The sequence below is a fragment of the Euprymna scolopes genome, chromosome 18 (assembly GCF_053919585.1).
Source record: "Euprymna scolopes isolate OS-2025 chromosome 18, ASM5391958v1, whole genome shotgun sequence".
NCBI classification, from domain to species: Eukaryota; Metazoa; Mollusca; class Cephalopoda; order Sepiida; family Sepiolidae; genus Euprymna; species Euprymna scolopes.
Window position 1 is genome coordinate 84,577,220 of NC_136499.1, and position 20,421 is coordinate 84,597,640.

Genomic DNA, 20,421 nt, shown 5'->3' on the forward strand with positions numbered 1-20,421 from the left:
CACTGAGTGAATCAACCATAAAAGGTTGGAAAGAGTCAGTGCAAATTATTATCAATATTATTTTATTTTTTATTTTTTTACTTTATTATTTCAACATCAATATTATTATTGTTGTTATCATTATTATCATCCATATATTAACTAATACGATAGCGTGTGTGTTCTTTTGTGTGTCACGCTTACATCCAGGTTAATTGTTAATTAAAAAAAATTGGTGTCGTTGTTGAGGCAAAACGATTTGTTCTTCTTGGCCTTTTCGCCAAGATCAAAGTGTAGTATCGTTTCTTCAGATGCTACATTTCAATTTCATCTTCTCTCTCAGTTGAGGAGAAATCCTTTATGACTAAGACAATTTTTGTTCATTTTCTCCAGGTTAAAAAACGACTCTGGTGTCCAAATCTGTCCTGTGGCATTGTAAATAGGTACTATATTTAATGTAACAAAATATTACAAAAGTAACTGGGGAAAGTAATTTCTGATTTAATTACAAAATTCCCTGTAAATGTCTCTTCTGATTATTTTTTTTTTTTTTTTACTACCTCCTCACAAGGGCAGAGTTGGACATGAGGTCGGTTAAAAATTTGAGGGGAAACCAGCTCCCCAAAAAGGACACTCTGGCTAGTAACAAAAATAAAAATTGTATCAGTAATGAAGGATTTCTCCTCCATTAACCAAGACCAAAAAAAAGGGGTGGATTTAAGTCCCTGGAATGCTGAGACTGATTCTACATTCAGAAATTCATGTTGAAGCACTGGTTGCCAAATCCCTAACCGTGTTAATGTTTTTATGTATAATTTCGAAAAGCTCCTGAAACAGCTTATGATTTAAACATTACTTTATTTAAAGTATATTTTAGACAGTAGTGTGGAGGATATGAAGTCAGTCCCGGAAATGACTTAAACCACTTACGATTTAAACATTACTTTATTTCATGTATATTTTTAACAGTAGTGTGAGGGATATGAAATCAGTCCCGGACGTGGCTGAAACTGTTTATGCATTAAATATTACTTTATTTAATGTATATTTTTAACAGTGGGGTGGAGGATATGAAGTCAGTCCCGGAAATGGCTGCAACCATTTACGTTTTAGACATTACTTTATTTAATGTATATTTTAAACAGTAGGATGGTAGATGAGAAGTCAGTCTCGGAAATGGCGTAAACTATTTACGTTTTAGACATTGCTTTAGCACGTTTTTTAGGAGAAACGCTCGGCTCCGCTGTCTTGAATAGTGGTGCGTCTGGCACAGTTTGTGGAAGAAAATGGTTTGAGTGGTTTCTAGAAACCCTGCCAGAAAAACAAAAAAATAAACGTTCGAGGTGGAGGGAAAAACTACAAATTTGGTGATAGGAACACCGTTAAATCCACTCACACAGCAACTTTACCATGTGTCATTGCTGGCATTGAAGTCAGCATTATCACTGACGTGGTGGACGTCAAAATACTGCTTTTAATGAGCAAAAAGTCAATGAAAAGAACCAGCACAAGCCTCAATTTCGAGAACAACAGTGGCACCGGGTTTGGAAAAAAAATCCCACTGCAATATACTTCTTCAGGGCACTACCACATTTCCATAACAAGACCTCCACCAGACCGAGGTAAGTTCAAACATATTTTGTTTACCAAAGAAATTTCCAACAAAAATAGGCAAGAAAAAATAAAAATCACCGCCAAACTTCATAGACAATTTAGTTATCCTAGCGGTAAAAAGCTTTGTGACTTAGTCAGGAGCACCGGAATGAAAGACAAGCAATTCATTAAGATACTTCAGGAAATTCCCAATTCTTGTGAAATTTTCATGAGATACAAAAGGGTTGAACCCAGACCTGTCGTGGGGTTTTCACTGGGAACATATTTTAATGTGGAAACATGAACATGAAAGAAATTAATGGTAACACAGTATTGCACCTTATTGATCATGGTGCCAGGTACAGTGTTGCAGCTAAAATTCCGGGTAAAGAGAGGTCCGATATTATTAGTACTATTTTCAAAAATTGGATTACTTATTTTGGTCTCCCTGGATTTATTCTCACTGACAATGGCAGAGAATTCAACAACGAGGCGTTTAGGGACATGGTACAAAATATGAATATTGTCATTCGTACCACTGCTGCTGAAAGCCCATGGAGTAATGGGCTAAAAGACACAATGGGATTTTAGGGGAAATGGTGAAGAAAACCCTAGAAGAAACAAATTGCAGTTTCGAGATAGCTCTTGCATGGGCAGTAAGTGCCAAAAATACACTTCAAAGTATCCATGGATATAGTCCCAACCAACTCGTTTTGGGCAGAAATCCCAACCTACCTGGTTTTCTTAATGACAAACTCCCTGCACTAGAAGGTGTCTCTACTGATGAAATTGTTGCAAATAACCTTAACGCTATGCATGCCGTCAGGAAACACTTCATAGCGAGTGAATCTTCAGAAAAGCTTAGACGAGCACTCCACCACCAAGTTAGAACAAATATCACCCAATCCTATGAAAATGAAGATACAGTCATAGGGTGGGAGAACAAACAGGTGCTTGTCAAGCATGGCGGCACTTATGTTAGAGTACATCCGTCTCATTTATTTTTCTACCCTGAAACATACCAGAATCACAATGAGGGTAACAACGAGAAATTGAGCACCCTACAAGAGTCTGAAGGATCCCCAAGAGTGACAACTTCGAAGAGAATATTTTAGAAGATTTAGAAATAGCAAATAACACTGAACAACGCCCTATTGTGGAGACTCAAGACATAACCAATAAATGCGATACCACCACCAGGAAAGTCAAACTTCCCAAACCTGAACAAATCACCAAATGTAAGTTTGCCAACGACACAGAATCAGACTGGAAGAAGTTAAATGTCATAAATAGAGCAGGCAAAGCCACTGGTAAAAATAAACATTTAATGAATGTAGTTATGGAACAGGGTGAACTTTTTTGGTTGGACTTTGAACATGGAGTTTCCGATTGGCAAACCGATGAGACTGAAGAAAATGAAGAGCACCATGATTCCTGCACTGAGGAAGAAGTAATGATCACGTCTGTCAATGATAGCCTGGAACTAGAAGAAGCTAAACAAAAGGAACTTCAGAACTGAAAAAAAAATAAATAAATAAAGTCTATGTTCAAGTACCGGATCAAGGCCAACCAAAAATCTCCACCAGATGGATTTACACAAGCAAAAATTCCAATAACCAACAAACATTCAAGGCCAGACTCGTTCCCCGAGGTTTTCAGGATAAAGATGCTGAGAATCTAAGAAATGATTCTCCTACATACTCCAAAGAAGCTATAATGGCATCCAACCATTGGGTATGTAAACCCATGGATATCAAAACAGCATTTCTGCAAAGCAAGAAGTTGGACCGACTGGTTTATCTGAATCCTCCCAAAGAAGCTAATGTACCCCAAGACTATATTTGGAAACTCTTGGCTTGATCGATGCCTCTACGTTCTGGTATCTCACACTCAGGGAGGAATTGATGAAGTCAGGAGCTATAGCTTCAAAATATGATCAGGCTATATTTACATGGCATTTCGAAAACAAATTGCAAGGTATAATTGCTACACATGTGGATGATTTTTGCTTTGCAGGGTCACAGATTTTTCATAAAAAAGTTATTGGCAAAATCCGTCAAGTATTTGCAGTTAAATCTGAAGAAATTGCAGAGTTTCAGTACATAGGATTAAACATCAAACAGAATGAGTAAAGAAATTGAAAAATATTCCCGTGGAAACTGGCAGGAATATTAACGACAAAATATCCACAGCGGAAATTTCTGAAATCAGGCAAGTTATCAGCCAACTTAATTGGCTGGTTACCCAGACCAGACCTGTTCTCAGCTACGATGTCAGTGCATTAAGTTCCATCCTCAAACAAAGCAATGTGAAATGTATAAAACATGCCAATAGTAGTAGTAAAGAAAGCTAAGAAAGAAAAATCCCAGGTAGATATTCCTGACTTAGGAGATCTCAATCATCTCAAGATTGTTACCTACAGTGATGCCTCATTCGCCAACCTGACAGACGGAGGATCTCAAGGTGGTTACATAATCTTTTTAGTTAGCAATAACCACAAATATACACCAATAACCTGGCAGTCCAAGCGCATTAGAAGAGTGGTCAAAAGCACACTGGCTGCTGAAACCCTAGCCATGGTTGACATGTCAGAGGCCTGTCTATTTTATAGGAAACCACTATTAGAAATACTGCAATTAAAAGATGAACCCGAAAATATAAAAATAATCTGCAAAACAGACAATTCCTGTCTCTTTGACTCCGTGCATTCATCCATCCAAATACTAGATAAATGGCTTCATATTGAGATGGTTATTTTGAGAGAAATGCTGGAAAGAAAAGAAATAGCAGAATTCTCTTGGATACCTACCAATAGACAGGTAGCTGACTGCTTAACCAAGATACTTGAGTTCGTATCTGAACCCAAAGAAACTGATAATTAAAAATAAATTTTTTTCTTTCTTTTTCAGTAGTCATCTAAAAGATAAGAAAAAGGGGAAGTAGTACTTTACCCAGTTGTGTCCCTTGAACACTTTCCACAACAGAGAGTTAACTTCCCTACCAGAAACGGTGTAAAAAGAACTTTCGAAATACATAGCATGAATGGTACGCATGTGTTAAATAAGTTTATTCAAATAAAATAGTGGATATAATGTCTGGGAGAATTATCTCATAAAACACTTACCAATCCATTAACTCACATTTAATCATTTTTCATGATATTTGGATATGTTACTAATTTTGACATTCATTTTTCATAATTTTAACCCACATTATCACGCTCCCCTTTACTCAAATAAAAATGTTGAGATAATGTCTGGGAGGATTATCTCATTAAACACTAATCCATTAACTCAAATTTCACCGTTTTTGATAATTTTTGGATATGTTACTAATTTCGACATCGATTTTTGATAACTTTAACCCACATTATTGCTCCCTCCCTCTTACTCGAATAAAAAGGTGGAGATGATGTCTGGGAATATTGATCATTTAAACACTCGCAATCCATGAGACCATAATATCAAGTTGACCTCCACTTAACAACATATTTTTTTAACTTTGACCCTTTGGCAGCTAAATTGTCAACCAAAAACCTAACAAAAAGCTTGCCCTATGTTTGAATACACTTTATGTAAAATTTCAAATGTTTAGACCAGAAATTGGCTGAGTAATTTGGTAGAGACCGCAGAGATCAAATTTTTAAAACTTAATTTTGACCCCTTAACATTTATTGTTTTGGGCTCAATTTTGACCCCTTAGCATTTATTGTTTTGGGCTCAAATCAGATTATAAAGTTTGATCCATGTCCAAATAACCTACCTCTAAAATTTCAAAATTGGCGGACTAATTTAATAGAATTTTCAAAGGTCAAATCGTTGAACTTTGACCCTTTCACAACCAAATTTCTGGCCGAAAACCAATTAAAAAGATTTCCCCAAATCTCAATTCCCCTTATGTCAAATCTCCAGTCTGTAGACTGAAAATTGATAGAGTAGTTTGGCAGGGAAATATACACACAGACAATTTTACTTTTATAGATATATAGATTTGTTTATTTATAATATATATGTCCATATTATTAACTTAACATCCAGTGAATAGATATACACACCTACTTATATGATTTAAATAAAGGTGGTATACTGCGAATTATATTTTCCACTCTATCGTGTGTTCTGAAGTAATTACAGCAGCACAGGTTTTCGAATCTATATATAAACTTAATATCGATGGACATATATCTTATAAATAAACAAATAAATAAATAATTTGAAAACGAGAAGAAAATGAATAGAGAAGCAATCGAGGAATAAAATAAATAAATATATCTTAACAATAAAATAAATATATAATTTAACAATAAAATAGACAGAAAAAGAAAAAAACAACCATGAAACCATAAGGTAGGGAAGTTAACAACGATGAGGGAATAAAATTACTTCAGATCAAAGCGAAAACTTAGGCCAATAAACAACCGCCAAGTTAGAATAATACCAATACCTTCCACTGCTACAGCTTGATCACATGAGATTGTAATTCACCCTCTTCCCTATCTCCCACCCCTACTCCCTTCCTTCACTACACCTCCCTTGAAAACTCCTACTGCACAATGTGTACAACCCAGTTTCTTACAAAGCGAAAATCACACCCGAATATCCTATAAAAATGAATGTAATCTCAACTCTCTTTTTAATATCACTCCTTTTTTTTGTTTGATGAAGTGGTCTCCTTAAATTAGGATTTTACTGCATATATGTAACCAATAATATTTGTATAATAAACAGACAATATATATATATATATATATATATATATATATATACTCTTGATCAAAAATTTAAGACCACTTGAAAATCTAAAAAAAAACACTTTTTTTAAGGATAGATTTTAAACTCTTCCCACTTTAAAGGTTATGGAAAATAAAAGCTACATTCCAAACAATGCAACTCTGTCTTTGGGAAGTGTCGTGGGGCTTTGTTGGCATCTAATCACTGAACTGCGCGTCACCGGTTTTCATAAAGAACCCACTTTTCATCGCAAGTTACAACCTGGTCAAGAAACTGGTCGTTCTTGTTGCATACAGAAGGGAAGATGATACTTCATAACAGTATTCTTTTTGGTTGTCGTTCTTGAGGCAGTCATTTATAACCTAACCCTAACACCCATTTATCAAGTTTTTTGTCTTTCCAATCTCTTTGTTGGAAATCGTCGTATATGTTACATCTAATTCAGAAGCAAGTTCTCGAACAGTTAGGCATTGATTTTGTCTAAGGCTCTTAATTGATCGCTGTCAACATCCTATGTGAAACCATGATGCTTATCATCTTCAAAACTTATCGCCACCACAAAATTTCTTAAACCACTATTGTGCACTTATAATGATGTCAGATATATTATTATTATACTGCTCACATCTACTCACACTGGCGACTTTTTGCTGACAACTAATGGCTTTCCCTGTCGTCAGCAAGTCTTCGCAATATTTAAAGAGTCCACTTATTCCTTTATAGTGGTTCCTGGGGCAAACGCTTCGTTGATATTGCAAGCTGTTTCAGTAGTTTTTAGGTTTAGCTTGAATTGAAATAAGAAAATTGTGCGAATTTGCTTTTTTCCCCATTTTGTATTCAACGTTCTGAAAAGAAGACATAATTGCTTTAAAACGATTGTAATTTAAACGATTTGATAGAGCGAAAAACGCTCTTTAAAATGATGTATAAAGTGAAGGGATTATAACGAAAAGTTATTAGAAAATACATCATTTGAAATCAAAATAAAAAATTCTGCAGGAACTTTCTCGTCAACCTAATAGCAAAAAGTGACCCATCGGAATACCAATCGAGCTCGGGTTAGATCGTTTGAATCAGGAAAAAATGAGTTTGCAAAGTCAGTTATGTTTAGAAAAATAGAAAGGCAAAGTCCCAAATCAGTCTGTTTCATTTTCCTATATCTCTCTCTCTTTCTTTCTCTCTTTTATCTTCAGCTGTGAGTTCAATAGAATAGAATATGGAATAAGTGTGGTGGTATTCCTTATTGTTTATAATGAATTATTCCAATCTTCTGTTTTATAGTTAGTTTATTATTATGAGTTGGTAATAAAGAGACAGACAGACAGACAGACAGACAGGAAGAGACAGAAAGAGATAGAAAGAGACGGAAGAGAAAGTGACAGAAACTGTACAAAATAAGAGCAGAGAAGGTGAGTTCCACAGCATGCAGTGAAAGAGAGTGAGAGTAAGAAACAAAACAAACAGATGACTTGATGAGTTCATTTCAACATGATGAATTAGAACAGTTAAAATGAACATTTTTCAACCATAACTCAATCCAAATGCCAAGAAATATTTTAATGTGCATTTTTTGTGTGATTGAAATATATATGAAAAAAAGGGAAACAATGTTGATTAGTTTCAGCTATAAATTAAAATTGATGTATTTGGAATATATTTACAAATTATTTGCTTCATTTTGGTAATTAAATGAGAAATATTCATGCAACAAAATAGACTTATAAAATGACATCAATGTAGACACATAAATACATACGTGAAGACATACAAATAAGACATTTTACATTGTTCATAATTGTTCATAATTGTCCACTAGTGTTCTCTCTTAGTTATCAACGTCTTAATAATATATTAGATGATGTTTTTGTGAAAAAACGGTCCCCAGGAACTCATATCAAAGTCAGATATATTATTATTATACCGCTCACATCTACTCACACTGGCGATTTTTTGCTGAAAACTAATGGCTTTCCCTGTCGTCAGCAAGTCTTCGCAATATTTAAAGAGTTCACTTATTCCTTTATTATTGTTAACTCAGTTTTCTCACAGCAGACATTACTCGTGATTCCAGGATTCCTTGTAGTTGAATGAGAGTATGCCTATTCAGTATTCCTGTACTCTCTCTGCCATCCAATTCGTAATTTGGATGTATTTTTGTGATAATTGTTTTTAAGGGTGAATAGGTCAAGTAATAATTTTTGTGATAATTGTTTTTAAGGGTGAATAGGTCAAGTAATAATTTTTGTGATAATTGTTTTTAGGGGTGAATAGGTCAAGTAATAATTTTTGTGATAATTGTTTTTAAGGGTGAATAGGTCAAGTAATAATTTTTGTGATAATTGTTTTTAAGGGTGAATAGGTCAAGTAATAATTTTTGTGATAATTGTTTTTAGGGGTGAATAGGTCAAGTAATAATTTTTGTGATAATTGTTTTTAAGGGTGAATAGGTCAAGTAATAATTTTTGTGATAATTGTTTTTAGGGGTGAATAGGTCAAGTAATAATTTTTGTGATAATTGTTTTTAAGGGTGAATAGGTCAAGTAATAATTTTTGTGATAATTGTTTTTAGGGGTGAATAGGTCAAGTAATAATTTTTGTGATAATTGTTTTTAAGGGTGAATAGGTCAAGTAATAATTTTTGTGATAATTGTTTTTAAGGGTGAATAGGTCAAGTAATAATTTTTGTGATAATTGTTTTTAAGGGTGAATAGGTCAAGTAATAATTTTTGTGATAATTGTTTTTAAGGGTGAATAGGTCAAGCAATAATTTTTGTGATAATTGTTTTTAAGGGTGAATAGGTCAAGTAATAATTTTTGTGATAATTGTTTTTAAGGGTGAATAGGTCAAGTAATAATTTTTGTGATAATTGTTTTTAAGGGTGAATAGGTCAAGTAATAATTTTTGTGATAATTGTTTTTAGGGGTGAATAGGTCAAGTAATAATTTTTGTGATAATTGTTTTTAGAGGTGAATAGGTCAAGTAATAATTTTTGTGATAATTGTTTTTAGGGGTGAATAGGTCAAGTAATAATTTTTGTGATAATTGTTTTTAGGGGTGAATAGGTCAAGTAATAATTTTTGTGATAATTGTTTTTAGAGGTGAATAGGTCAAGTAATAATTTTTGTGATAATTGTTTTAAGGGGTGAATAGGTCAAGTAATAATTTTTGTGATAATTGTTTTTAGAGGTGAATAGGTCAAGTAATAATTTTTGTGATAATTGTTTTTAGGGGTGAATAGGTCAAGTAATAATTTTTGTGATAATTGTTTTTAAGGGTGAATAGGTCAAGTAATAATTTTTGTGATAATTGTTTTTAGAGGTGAATAGGTCAAGTAATAATTTTTGTGATAATTGTTTTTAGGGGTGAATAGGTCAAGTAATAATTTTTGTGATAATTGTTTTTAGGGGTGAATAGGTCAAGTAATAATTTTTGTGATAATTGTTTTTAAGGGTGAATAGGTCAAGTAATAATTTTTGTGATAATTGTTTTTAGGGGTGAATAGGTCAAGTAATAATTTTTGTGATAATTGTTTTTAGGGGTGAATAGGTCAAGTAATAATTTTTGTGATAATTGTTTTTAGGGGTGAATAGGTCAAGTAATAATTTTTGTGATAATTGTTTTTAGAGGTGAATAGGTCAAGTAATAATTTTTGTGATAATTGTTTTTAGGGGTGAATAGGTCAAGTAATAATTTTTGTGATAATTGTTTTAAGGGTGAATAGGTCAAGTAATAATTTTTGTGATAATTGTTTTTAAGGGTTAATAGGTCAAGTAATAATTTTTGTGATAATTGTTTTTAGAGGTGAATAGGTCAAGTAATAATTTTTGTGATAATTGTTTTTAGGGGTGAATAGGTCAAGTAATAATTTTTGTGATAATTGTTTTTAGGGGTGAATAGATCAAGTAATAATTTTTGTGATAATTGTTTTTAAGGGTGAATAGGTCAAGTAATAATTTTTGTGATATTTTTTTTTAGGGGTGAATAGGTCAAGTAATAATTTTTGTGATAATTGTTTTTAGGGGTGAATAGGTCAAGTAATAATTTTTGTGATATTTTTTTTTAGGGGTGAATAGGTCAAGTAATAATTTTTGTGATAATTGTTTTTAGGGGTGAATAGGTCAAGTAATAATGTTTGTGATAATTGTTTTTAAGGGTGAATAGGTCCAGTAATAATTTTTGTGATAATTGTTTTTAGGGGTGAATAGGTCAAGTAATAATTTTTGTGATAATTGTTTTTAGGGGTGAATAGGTCAAGTAATAATTTTTGTGATATTTTTTTTTAGGGGTGAATAGATCAAGTAATAATTTTTGTGATAATTGTTTTTAGGAGTGAATAAGTCAAGTAATAATTTTTGTGATAATTGTTTTTAGGGGTGAATAGGTCAAGTAATAATTTTTGTGATAATTGTTTTTAGGGGTGAATAGGTCAAGTAATATTTTCTTATTCTTGCATATCATCAGTCTTTAACAGGTAGTTTGATTATTATTGTTTGGGATTTTTCTCACAATTCGTTATCAATCATTATTCACTGTCAATAACAAGTTTTGTTCCTTTGAAGACTGAATGGCCAAAAGTTTCCTCAGATTACAGCACTCGTCACCTCTTTTGAAAATCATTAAAATAATATTGCATATTTATTTATCACTGATTTCTCGTTAGCAAGCTGATCTTCTCTGGAATAAAGTCTCTCTAAGTTTGCTTGAATGAGTTTGTGTGTATCTTCATGTTTCAGAAGATTTTGTAATTTTAAAGTAATTGTATAGTCTCCTTTAGCTCCTCCCTCAAATAAATGTGCACCTTAAGATAATTATGTTTTCGGCATGATGACATTGAAAAAGAATTCTCTACTAAATAATCAGACAATTCTGAAAAATACACATCGCAACTGGATGAATTAAGAACAGCAATAAAAAAAATGCCCACGATTAGCCATGATTGTGCTGTATTCCATCATGTTTCTTTAATAAGCAGACAAAAATGTTTGCATCTCAGCAGGCATATGTTATTCAATCATGAGTAACCATTTAGATTATCTTTAGATTAAGATCTTTAGATTATCTTTAGATTAAGATCTTTAGATTATCTTTAGATTAAGATATTTGCAGAATAATCTTAATGATATTTCAATCCTTTGGCATAAATTAAAACAGCTTCATGAGTTATTTATCATGAAAGCATCACAATTCAGGGAGAATAAAAAATTCAGATTGACTGAAAGGTAAGGGTTAGAGCTGTGCAACAACACGATTCATATTTGGTTGAATAAATATTTAATGGCATTAATATTTTCATTTTCAGCACAAACTTTTAGGATGACTGAGAGAAAAATGTAGGAAAGTTGCCAGCCACCTAGATTTCCTCCTCCTTCTTCTCTTCTTAATCACTATAACAGACAAGTTTGGGTGAAGAATGGATGAAATATTTTACCACGATAATAACCAAGAGCAGATTATATGACACCAGATTATTGCAAATCAGGTAAATGTCAATTCTTTGTGATAAACAAAAATATAACAAGACAATAATGTGAAAGAACATACTCACAGAAATTTAACGATTCCACCTTTAAATTTTGGAGGGATAGGAGAACACTGTAAAAACAGTAATATGAAACATCATTTGCTTCTTTTTATTTGCTTAAAAAGATAGAAATCCCATTATTGTTATTATTAGACTTCACCCTAAACATTACTGAAACAGGACATATGCACACTAAATTCTACAGAAAAGACGCCTGAAGAAACATCTTTATAAATTATAAATCAGCTCTTCCCACTAAATCTAAATTAGGATATGAACACTTATGCTATAAACGAAACAACCCGCATTTGTAACAAATGCACTACCATGAGATATTTCTAACAAATATTAAGACGGAATGGAGGAATGGATGCCCCACTAATGCCATGCTCAACCCTAGGAAACCCATCAAGCAGCAATCACATGCACACTCCAACATTTGTCTCCTTAAACTACCACACTTTAATGATAAAATAACATTAGCTATCCGCAGAGCCATCTGCAGAGAAAAATTAAACATCAAGCCCACACACTCGGGACCCACACGGAGACAATCATCTAAAACTGAGCAAACATCAAACAATGACCCATGTACTTGCTCCATCAACAACATAAAACTATGTGGATGAACATACTCAGCTTATCAATTACAATGTGTGATATGTAGCGATTTCTACATCAGAAGCACAATTAGGCCACTACATATACACATAAAAGAACGCACCACTACAAAGACATCATCATTCTACTAGCACATATCACAAAACCATAACCTTACTAAAGATATAAAGATAAAAATGTTAGTCATCGAAAGGGATTAGGGAAAGTTAAGATTGAAAGAAGCAATATTAAAAAAAAACAAACTCAAATAACAAAACAGAACTGAATTACAACCTCCTAATATACTTAATAATATATACATATTACGATAAATAAATAGATACGAAACAATTATCAACCGAAACTAAAAAGTAGATTAGAACCAGTAACAACTTCCTACATAAAAAAATTAAAATTTCATAAATTATTATCTAGCGAGATAAACTGTTATGTACCCTCACTAATAAGACACGGATATATATAACCCCCCCCAAAAAAAACAAAAAAAAACAACAACAAAATACGGTTAAATTAAATTAAATTAAAACTAAAATAGAAAATTTAAAAAAATTATTATAAATGAATATTAAATAGGAAATAAATCTCTCTATATATAAATAAAATTAACTCATTTTTTCCCCTCCGACTTTGATCTTAATAGGATTAAAAATCATGACATTACATGCAAATGTAATGCGTACAAACTATAGCATATTATCTGAGGTGTGCTATAGGCCTATTACCTCTATAGTTCCTCAACAATGATTTTTTCCGGTGAGAGTTCACTGCCAAAATCGGTTAGATTCAATGGAAGTTGCTACATCGTTTCTCTCTATTAGATTCCTCCTTTCCCCGCTCCCCATTTACACCACAGCGGATGCATTCACAAGGAACAGTACGAGGAAACACTGGTTTGGAATCGTACAAGGTTATTTATGCCGTTTTTTTTTTTTTTTTTTTGTTTTTTTGAAATCTTTTTTCTCTGATTTATGCTTTCTGTTTTCCCCATAATAAAAAAAAAATTTTAAATTAAAAAAAAAACAAAAACAAAAAATGCGAAAACGTGATTACTATTATTGTTTTCTTTTTGCTTTTTTTTAGTGTAAGACGCAACCTGCGGGACTAACCCGTTCTTACTTCTGGTTTTAACGAATCTAACTGTGAAATCTATCTATGACCTTTATTCATTATTGCTTGCAACTAAACATTTATTTTTACACAAAGAATTAATTCTTTACTGTTTATTATTACAACACAACGATATCGTGAATTCACTTGCATTACACTTAAATTAAAATGAAAACAAGTAGATTCAGTTAGAATTCGAGAAAACAAAAAATTCATTTAGAATTCGATTGTGATGCGGGACTACTCAAACTGAACCAAAATAAACTTCCCTGCAGAATTGATATTTGACCTAATTCACTTTTTACTTAATTCATCACGTTTTTTTTGGGGGGGGGCGCTTTCGCCTCAATGATTCGAGTTCGAGCCCCCCCTCAAATTTTTTTGGTATTTTTCAAACACCCGGGCACCACTAGACCGTTCGTATTGCATCACGTTCATTTTTTTAATTGTTTTTTTAACAACATTGTTTGTTTTTATAATATTTAAACAGGGTTATTACTTTGCTTTGTTTTCGTTTTACCACACCCCAACCACACACGTCTCTAAAAATCCGGGCAACGCCGGATACCCCTGCTAGTAAATAAATAAATAATAAATAAAGAAAATAACAAGTAAATAAAAAATACACAGACATGACAGAAAAGAATAGACACCCATAGAAACAGGTTATTTCAATAAACATAAAATTTATAGAACACAATCAAAAATAAATAATCACAAATACTTGGTTGACATTCCCTTTGTTGTTTTTAATGCTAAGACCCTTCTAGGCATGGCATTGATCAGTTGTCGAATATGCAATAATGCTAAAAGTTCAGGCTTAGAAGATGAGGTCTAATACGCCCAAAGGTTTTCAATTGAGTTCATATCCCGGGGCTGACTTGGCCATGGAAGGTTATTAATCCCATTTTGGCTAAACCTATGTTGTGTTGCTCTAACACAGTGGCAAGGAGCTCCATCTCTCATAAATAGGGAGGTAACTTGTTTTAACTTGAGAATATTGACATGATTCATGTAATATTGAAACATATTTAGTAGAAGTGATATTTCCTTCACACTCCAGCAGGTCTGAGCGACCTGCATTCCAAATTGCACCCAATACCATAACCGAAAAACCTCCAGATTTCAACATTGACTGCAGTTTTTTTAACGCAAACTTTTGCTGAGGAAGCCACCATACCCATACACTTCCACTATCAGGAAATAATGCAAATCGTGGCTCATCAAAGAAGATGACATTGGTCAAAAAGGTTATAGGTCTTTCCACCATCTCATGAGCCCAATCTTTTCTGCATTTAATATTGGCAGGGCAAAGAAGAGGGTTCATTCTCACAGATCTAACATAGTAGCCCAGCTTGTGAAGATACCTGACAGCTGTTCTGGGACTGACATCAGCTTGTGTTGCAATATCAGAGGCTTTGAAACGAGGATCCTCTTCAACATTTCTCTTCACAAGACGCAAGGTTCTTTCAGAGGACATGGGACGACCTGGATGAGGGTTTGTGCACTCTTTGTCCTCTCTTGTGAATTGTAACAATAGAAAGAGGTATTGAAAGATTTCCGGCTATTTTGCATTGACTAAGACCACCTTCATGTTGATCCACGATTCGTTCTCGCATAAATTCAGAAAGTCTAATGCTGCTTTGGTTTGTGACGCTTCAGTGCTGTTAGATGCAATTTTACTGAGATGCTCTAAATTATTTCAGCACTATTCTTATCTGTAAATATAAATAAGCATATACAAATCTTAGGAAAAATATTTATTTTAGTGTCTATTCTTTTCTGTCATGTCTGTGTACATACATGCATGCATTAAAAAGCTGAACTTGAAAAAAATTAAATGGAAATTGAGTTGACATCAATCTGCATTCGACTAGAGACAAAAATATATAAAACCAAAATATTTTTCTAACGTCGTCCTTGACAATGGGATTTTAACCCTGAAAATTTGGATTACACACTATCAACACCCTTTACACTTAATAGGTAATAAAGGAAATTATTGAAAAAAAATTATTATTCAATATTTTTAAATACTTGAAAAGCGTACAAGCGGTGGAGAAAAATACATTGTATTGTCTTAAGAAAAATTCTTTAAATTTTGTATTTTTCTCTTATTTTTTATTTTTGTTTTATTTGTTTTATGTTTCAGTAATTCAAGTTGATCATCTTCATTTTCATAATTTTTATATGAAACTGCAGGGAAGATAACCCAGGGGCCAACTTTGACAGTCGGTCATCTTGTTCAGTTTCTTTTTGATTCTGTGGGAGCATATGAATTAATTCTTGTGCAAGCATGTGAATTTGCCAGGGCTGCTGCGGGAAGGTGGGTTCTCTCTACTGTGCTAGAAGTTTACTCACACCGAGAGTATGCTGTATCTCTACAAGGCCACGGTTCGCCCATGCATGGAGCATTATTGCCACATCTGGGCTGATGCATCTGTGACTAGTCTCTCGCTTCTAGACAGGGTAAAAAAAAAAAGAGTCACTAACCTAATAGGTTCTGAATTATCAACTAAACTCTAACCACAGTCCCATCTCCAAAACGTGGCATCCTTGTGCCTATTTTACAAGTATTTCAATAGCAAGTGCTCTGATGAACTCTGAGCATTAGTATCCCCTCGACGACAATACCCATGACAAACCCGACAAACAGCAAAATCCCATTCCTACACTGTAGAGATCCCTAGATGTTTTCTTAGACTGCTGCACTTTGGAATTCCCTCCCGGGTCCCAGCTTCTCTGACACGCAGCAGTTCAAATGTAATGTGAACAAACATCTCGCTGCCCAACTTCATAAATAATATCCCTGCAAATCTGGTTTCAAGTAGTAATCCTTCATGACTAATTGGCCCTGTATCTTGTTTGGGGTGCAATGACAATAATAAAAAAAATATTACCTGTGTGTGGCAAGATATATCTTCATCCATACTAGGAGGCGGTGGCACAACTAATTTTGCTATTAAAGTATCAATGTCTTCATCTAAAATACTGGGGCAGTGTTCTGCACTCGCTGACCTGACCATCTGTTGGCCCCGCTTGGCCCTTGCCTTACTCCGTCTTGAGTTCGGGATGTCCAGGCTGCACGAGAGATTTTCAGACTTGTGACCACTGTCTCCGCTGCCGCTGATATCGTCATCTTCCCCTTCCATCATTCTCGCATATCTGTTACATTTGGATTTCTCACTGTCACTTCGATTGTCGATGCACAATAGCGAAGAAGGAGAATGAATTTCCGCAGTGACGTTGTAGACATCTAAAAAAAAAGAAGAAAAAAAAGAGAGTGACACATCCTGCAATAAAGTATATAAAGTAGACAAAATTGAGAAAACTATAAAAAGTCAAGCAGTACAAAATAGTAAAATAGCTCATAAAGTGTAATTATGAGTTTTAAACACATACTTGGATTTGATGAAGATTAAATCTGAATTCTCATTTTTGAAAAAAATGCTATTTTATTCTAACTGAGGATGGGGCACCCACTATTTCATACATTTAAACCGAGAGACCTATTTGCCTGGATAATGCCCGCATGTGTGCAGACTTTGATGATATAGTATATGAGACTGGATGTGAGTGCTTTAATTAATAGATGTAAAGCAGTTCGCAGAGGAATGTCAAGGAAAATATGGAAGGAAGTAATTTGAGGTGGATTTGAGAGAAAGAGATAAGTCAATTTATAAAATGGCTGTTTAAATAGAATATAATGATGATGATAAAAACCGGATGATTTTAACACATTTCCTAAGAATATTTTCTTTTGAATTATGTTCAATTTCTTGGCTTTTTGGTTAGAAGCAAAGTGTAGTATTTTTCTGATACCACATTTCATTCTTTCTGTCCACGGTCAGTGAAAGAGAAATCCTTCTAGACTGAGCAATTTTTGTTTCTGTTCTAATCTAAAGTATCGTTTTGGGGAGTTGGATTTCCCGCATTAAAACAACTTTGTGTTTAACTCTGTCTATCTGTGGAATAGGGTTCCATATGTACAATCTGTACATGAAACAGCTAATTTTCTTACAAATCTTAGTTGAAATAAAATCTACTGATACAAAATTTACTCAGATAAACTTCTCATTTTCGGGAAAATGGTGTTATAGCTATGTGACAATGTGAGGTGAAGATGGATGTCTATAAATACAAGATATCATTGAATATTGGGAAAAAGCCAGCAGAAGAAATACAGTGAGAAAAGGATTGTGAATACCTGTATTGTTATTGCTCATTTAGTATTATTAGGCAGGAGAAGTAAAATACAATGCAAGAAAATACAATGTAAGAAAAAAGTAAATACAATACTGAAATAATGTAAAGACACATCATCACAAAGTGCATGCTCACTATGAATTTGTTTGCTGGGGGAGGAGGTGGCCTTATCAAATAAACATAAGCATCAATCTAATTTCGCATTCTATGGAATAATATTCCAGTTTTATTTACTAACAGACACATAATCTCCATTATAATAATTGATGATAAAGACTCTTACCAGAACTAGGACTTGATAACAGTTTGACTGTAGCTTCGTCTGGTCCCAATGATACTGGTTGAATAACTTTCTGACGATGATGGTGATGGTGATGGTGATGATGGTGATGGTGGTGATTTCTACACATGCGTCGATGAGCTGCAATCTCAACTTCATCATCAGAAAATCCTGGGGGTGGAGCACTAGTCACACTGCTATAAAGTCCTTTTCTAGCTTCTTCATCTACAACTTCAGGTGGAGGAATTAGGGTCAGGTCTACAAAGAATGGAAATATAATAGGAAATCGTAAATGTTCAAACAAAAATATTCTTTTATAAATTTATATGATGGTTATCATAATGTAACTCTTGTTGGGTAGGCCACCATTTCGGCGGGTCCCCCTTTTGGAGAGTCGTCGAAATTAATAAGAAGACGGGAGTGTTGGAACGGTCTAGAAACTGACCTGGCAATAATAATCAAGAAAAAAGGCATTTCAAAACAAAACGGTTTTTATATACATTTCAGCGTACAAGTGGTATCGGGTCATAGAAAGTTCGGGATTTTCATTTGTGCCCTGACACTGGAACAACTCGTCTCTCCATCTTTTTGTTTCCAAAACCTTTTGTGTCTCCTTCTTTCCCACCAGAACTGTTCTCCGTCCTGATTGGCTACAACCTCTGATCACATGGAGAGAAAAGAAAGAAGGAAGGAAGAGAAAGGGTAAAGTAGAGAGAAAGAGAAATGTAATGGAGAAGTAGTAGTCTTGGCTTCACTACACGTACTAGGAAGGTCACTCAGCAATTCACTGCAATTATTGTCTTCCATAGTTGTTATCAGATAATAAATAAACATGAATTTATAAGACCAAAAAAATTCAACCTTGATCGCCCTTCGGGGCCCGTGGCGTAGTTGATAGAGATGTTGAATTTCTACGGTTCCAGGTGAGAATTGTCTGAAGATAGCGGTTTCAATCCTACCCAAAGCAGCCCAGAGGCCAAAATGTGGTGAGACTACAACAACTACAGAAGGCAGTAATTGCAGTCAGGAGATTCAGATTGCGATTGCCACCTGACAAAGGCCAGAGGAATAGTTGGCCGAAACGTCATGAAACAACTAAGAGAAGATGAGGATAATAGTCCGCAATAAATACAATTAACAAATAATACTCATCTCAATGAATTCCAATAAAAATAATATATTCAGGAGGAATGTTATCTAAACCTGCAGCTTTACGATTCTTGGTCTTCTTTAGTACATTTAGAAGTTCCTCCATTGTAAAATCACCCTCCTCAATATCGAGTTCCTGTACAACAATCGGCTGAATTAGTTGGTCTGTTACTTCTGGTTTGTTTCCGAGTAGCTTTTCAAAATGTGCTTTCCATTTTGAACATGCATTTTCCTACCAAAATTAGTGACAAGCAAGAGATCCTGAATTTTTTTTTAACTATCAGCACTAGTGCACTCAATCCCCCAAACTTAATTTATTGGTTATCAGAGCGTGACCTCTGATCTAGTCCGAGTCAATATTCTGATCGACAATGACTAGATGCGACCTTTCCAATGCAGTAGAACTAGTTGGTTGTGCTGGTCAATCTTCCATTCGTGGCTGGAGATTGTTAGTTTCTTTTGCGTCAGGGTTGATAAGCTGTCATCTCACTGGTTGGTCGTCCACTGAGGAAAAAAAAAAACAGTAATTCAAAAATTCACCTTCCGATAGGAAGGCATTCAATGCACAGAGGAAAGACAACAAAACCCAGCTTCTTCTAGTAGTTTTTAGACCTTCCCTCTTTCTTTCTCTCTTGGTAATGCGAACTTCCCCATGTCTAGATGGTTCCTTTTTTTAGAATTTTCACTCTCATACCTGGAAAGGTTGCAAGCTGTTTATCAGACCTTTGGGGTCAACTCGTGATCCCCAGGTCAGATGACTGTCCTCGAGATGTAAACATTTATTTTCCAACGTATAGATTCGCTTTACTTGCACCAGTTCACTGCATGTGTTTCCGCTCAACTTTTAAAGTGACATTGTGTTGATGGATAAAACCCAAGATGAATATAACACAATCATTGATTATTTTGTGATTTTCTGTCAGCAGGGATTTTTGCTGTCGCCCAGGGGCACCATATTTAATTAAGGGTTATGTTTGCCCATTTTTTTATAGTGAATTTTAAGTTTTCGCTCTCTCCCTTGGAGAGCACAACCGCCCTTCAGGTCGTTCATGTCACAGGGTCACATGAATGCGCACATAGGATGGGAAGACAACAAGCATAAGTTTTCTTTCCATGGTGAAACAAACTGAAATGGAGAGTATCTATTAACTTTTCTCCTTGAAAACAACCTACAATGTATGAAAACCCGTTTTCAGAAAAGACCCAGTAAGCTCTGGACCTATCAATCCCCAAA

The 20,421-nt window shown here is 34.2% G+C and overlaps 1 protein-coding gene across 4 annotated transcripts in view; it reads right to left on the reverse strand.

Moving 5' to 3' along the window:
• LOC145297675 (uncharacterized) overlaps positions 1–20,421 on the reverse strand; it is a 1,369,001-nt gene that overhangs the window by 90,910 nt on the left and 1,257,670 nt on the right. For all 4 annotated transcript variants that reach the window (XM_080143861.1, XM_080143862.1, XM_080143860.1 and 1 more), the window contains 2 exons: positions 18,042–18,296; positions 16,453–16,808 (listed from right to left, as the gene is read on the reverse strand). In XM_080143861.1, coding sequence (XP_079999987.1) covers positions 16,453–16,808; positions 18,042–18,296 — 611 coding nt within the window. The remainder of the gene's footprint in view (positions 1–16,452; positions 16,809–18,041; positions 18,297–20,421) is intronic.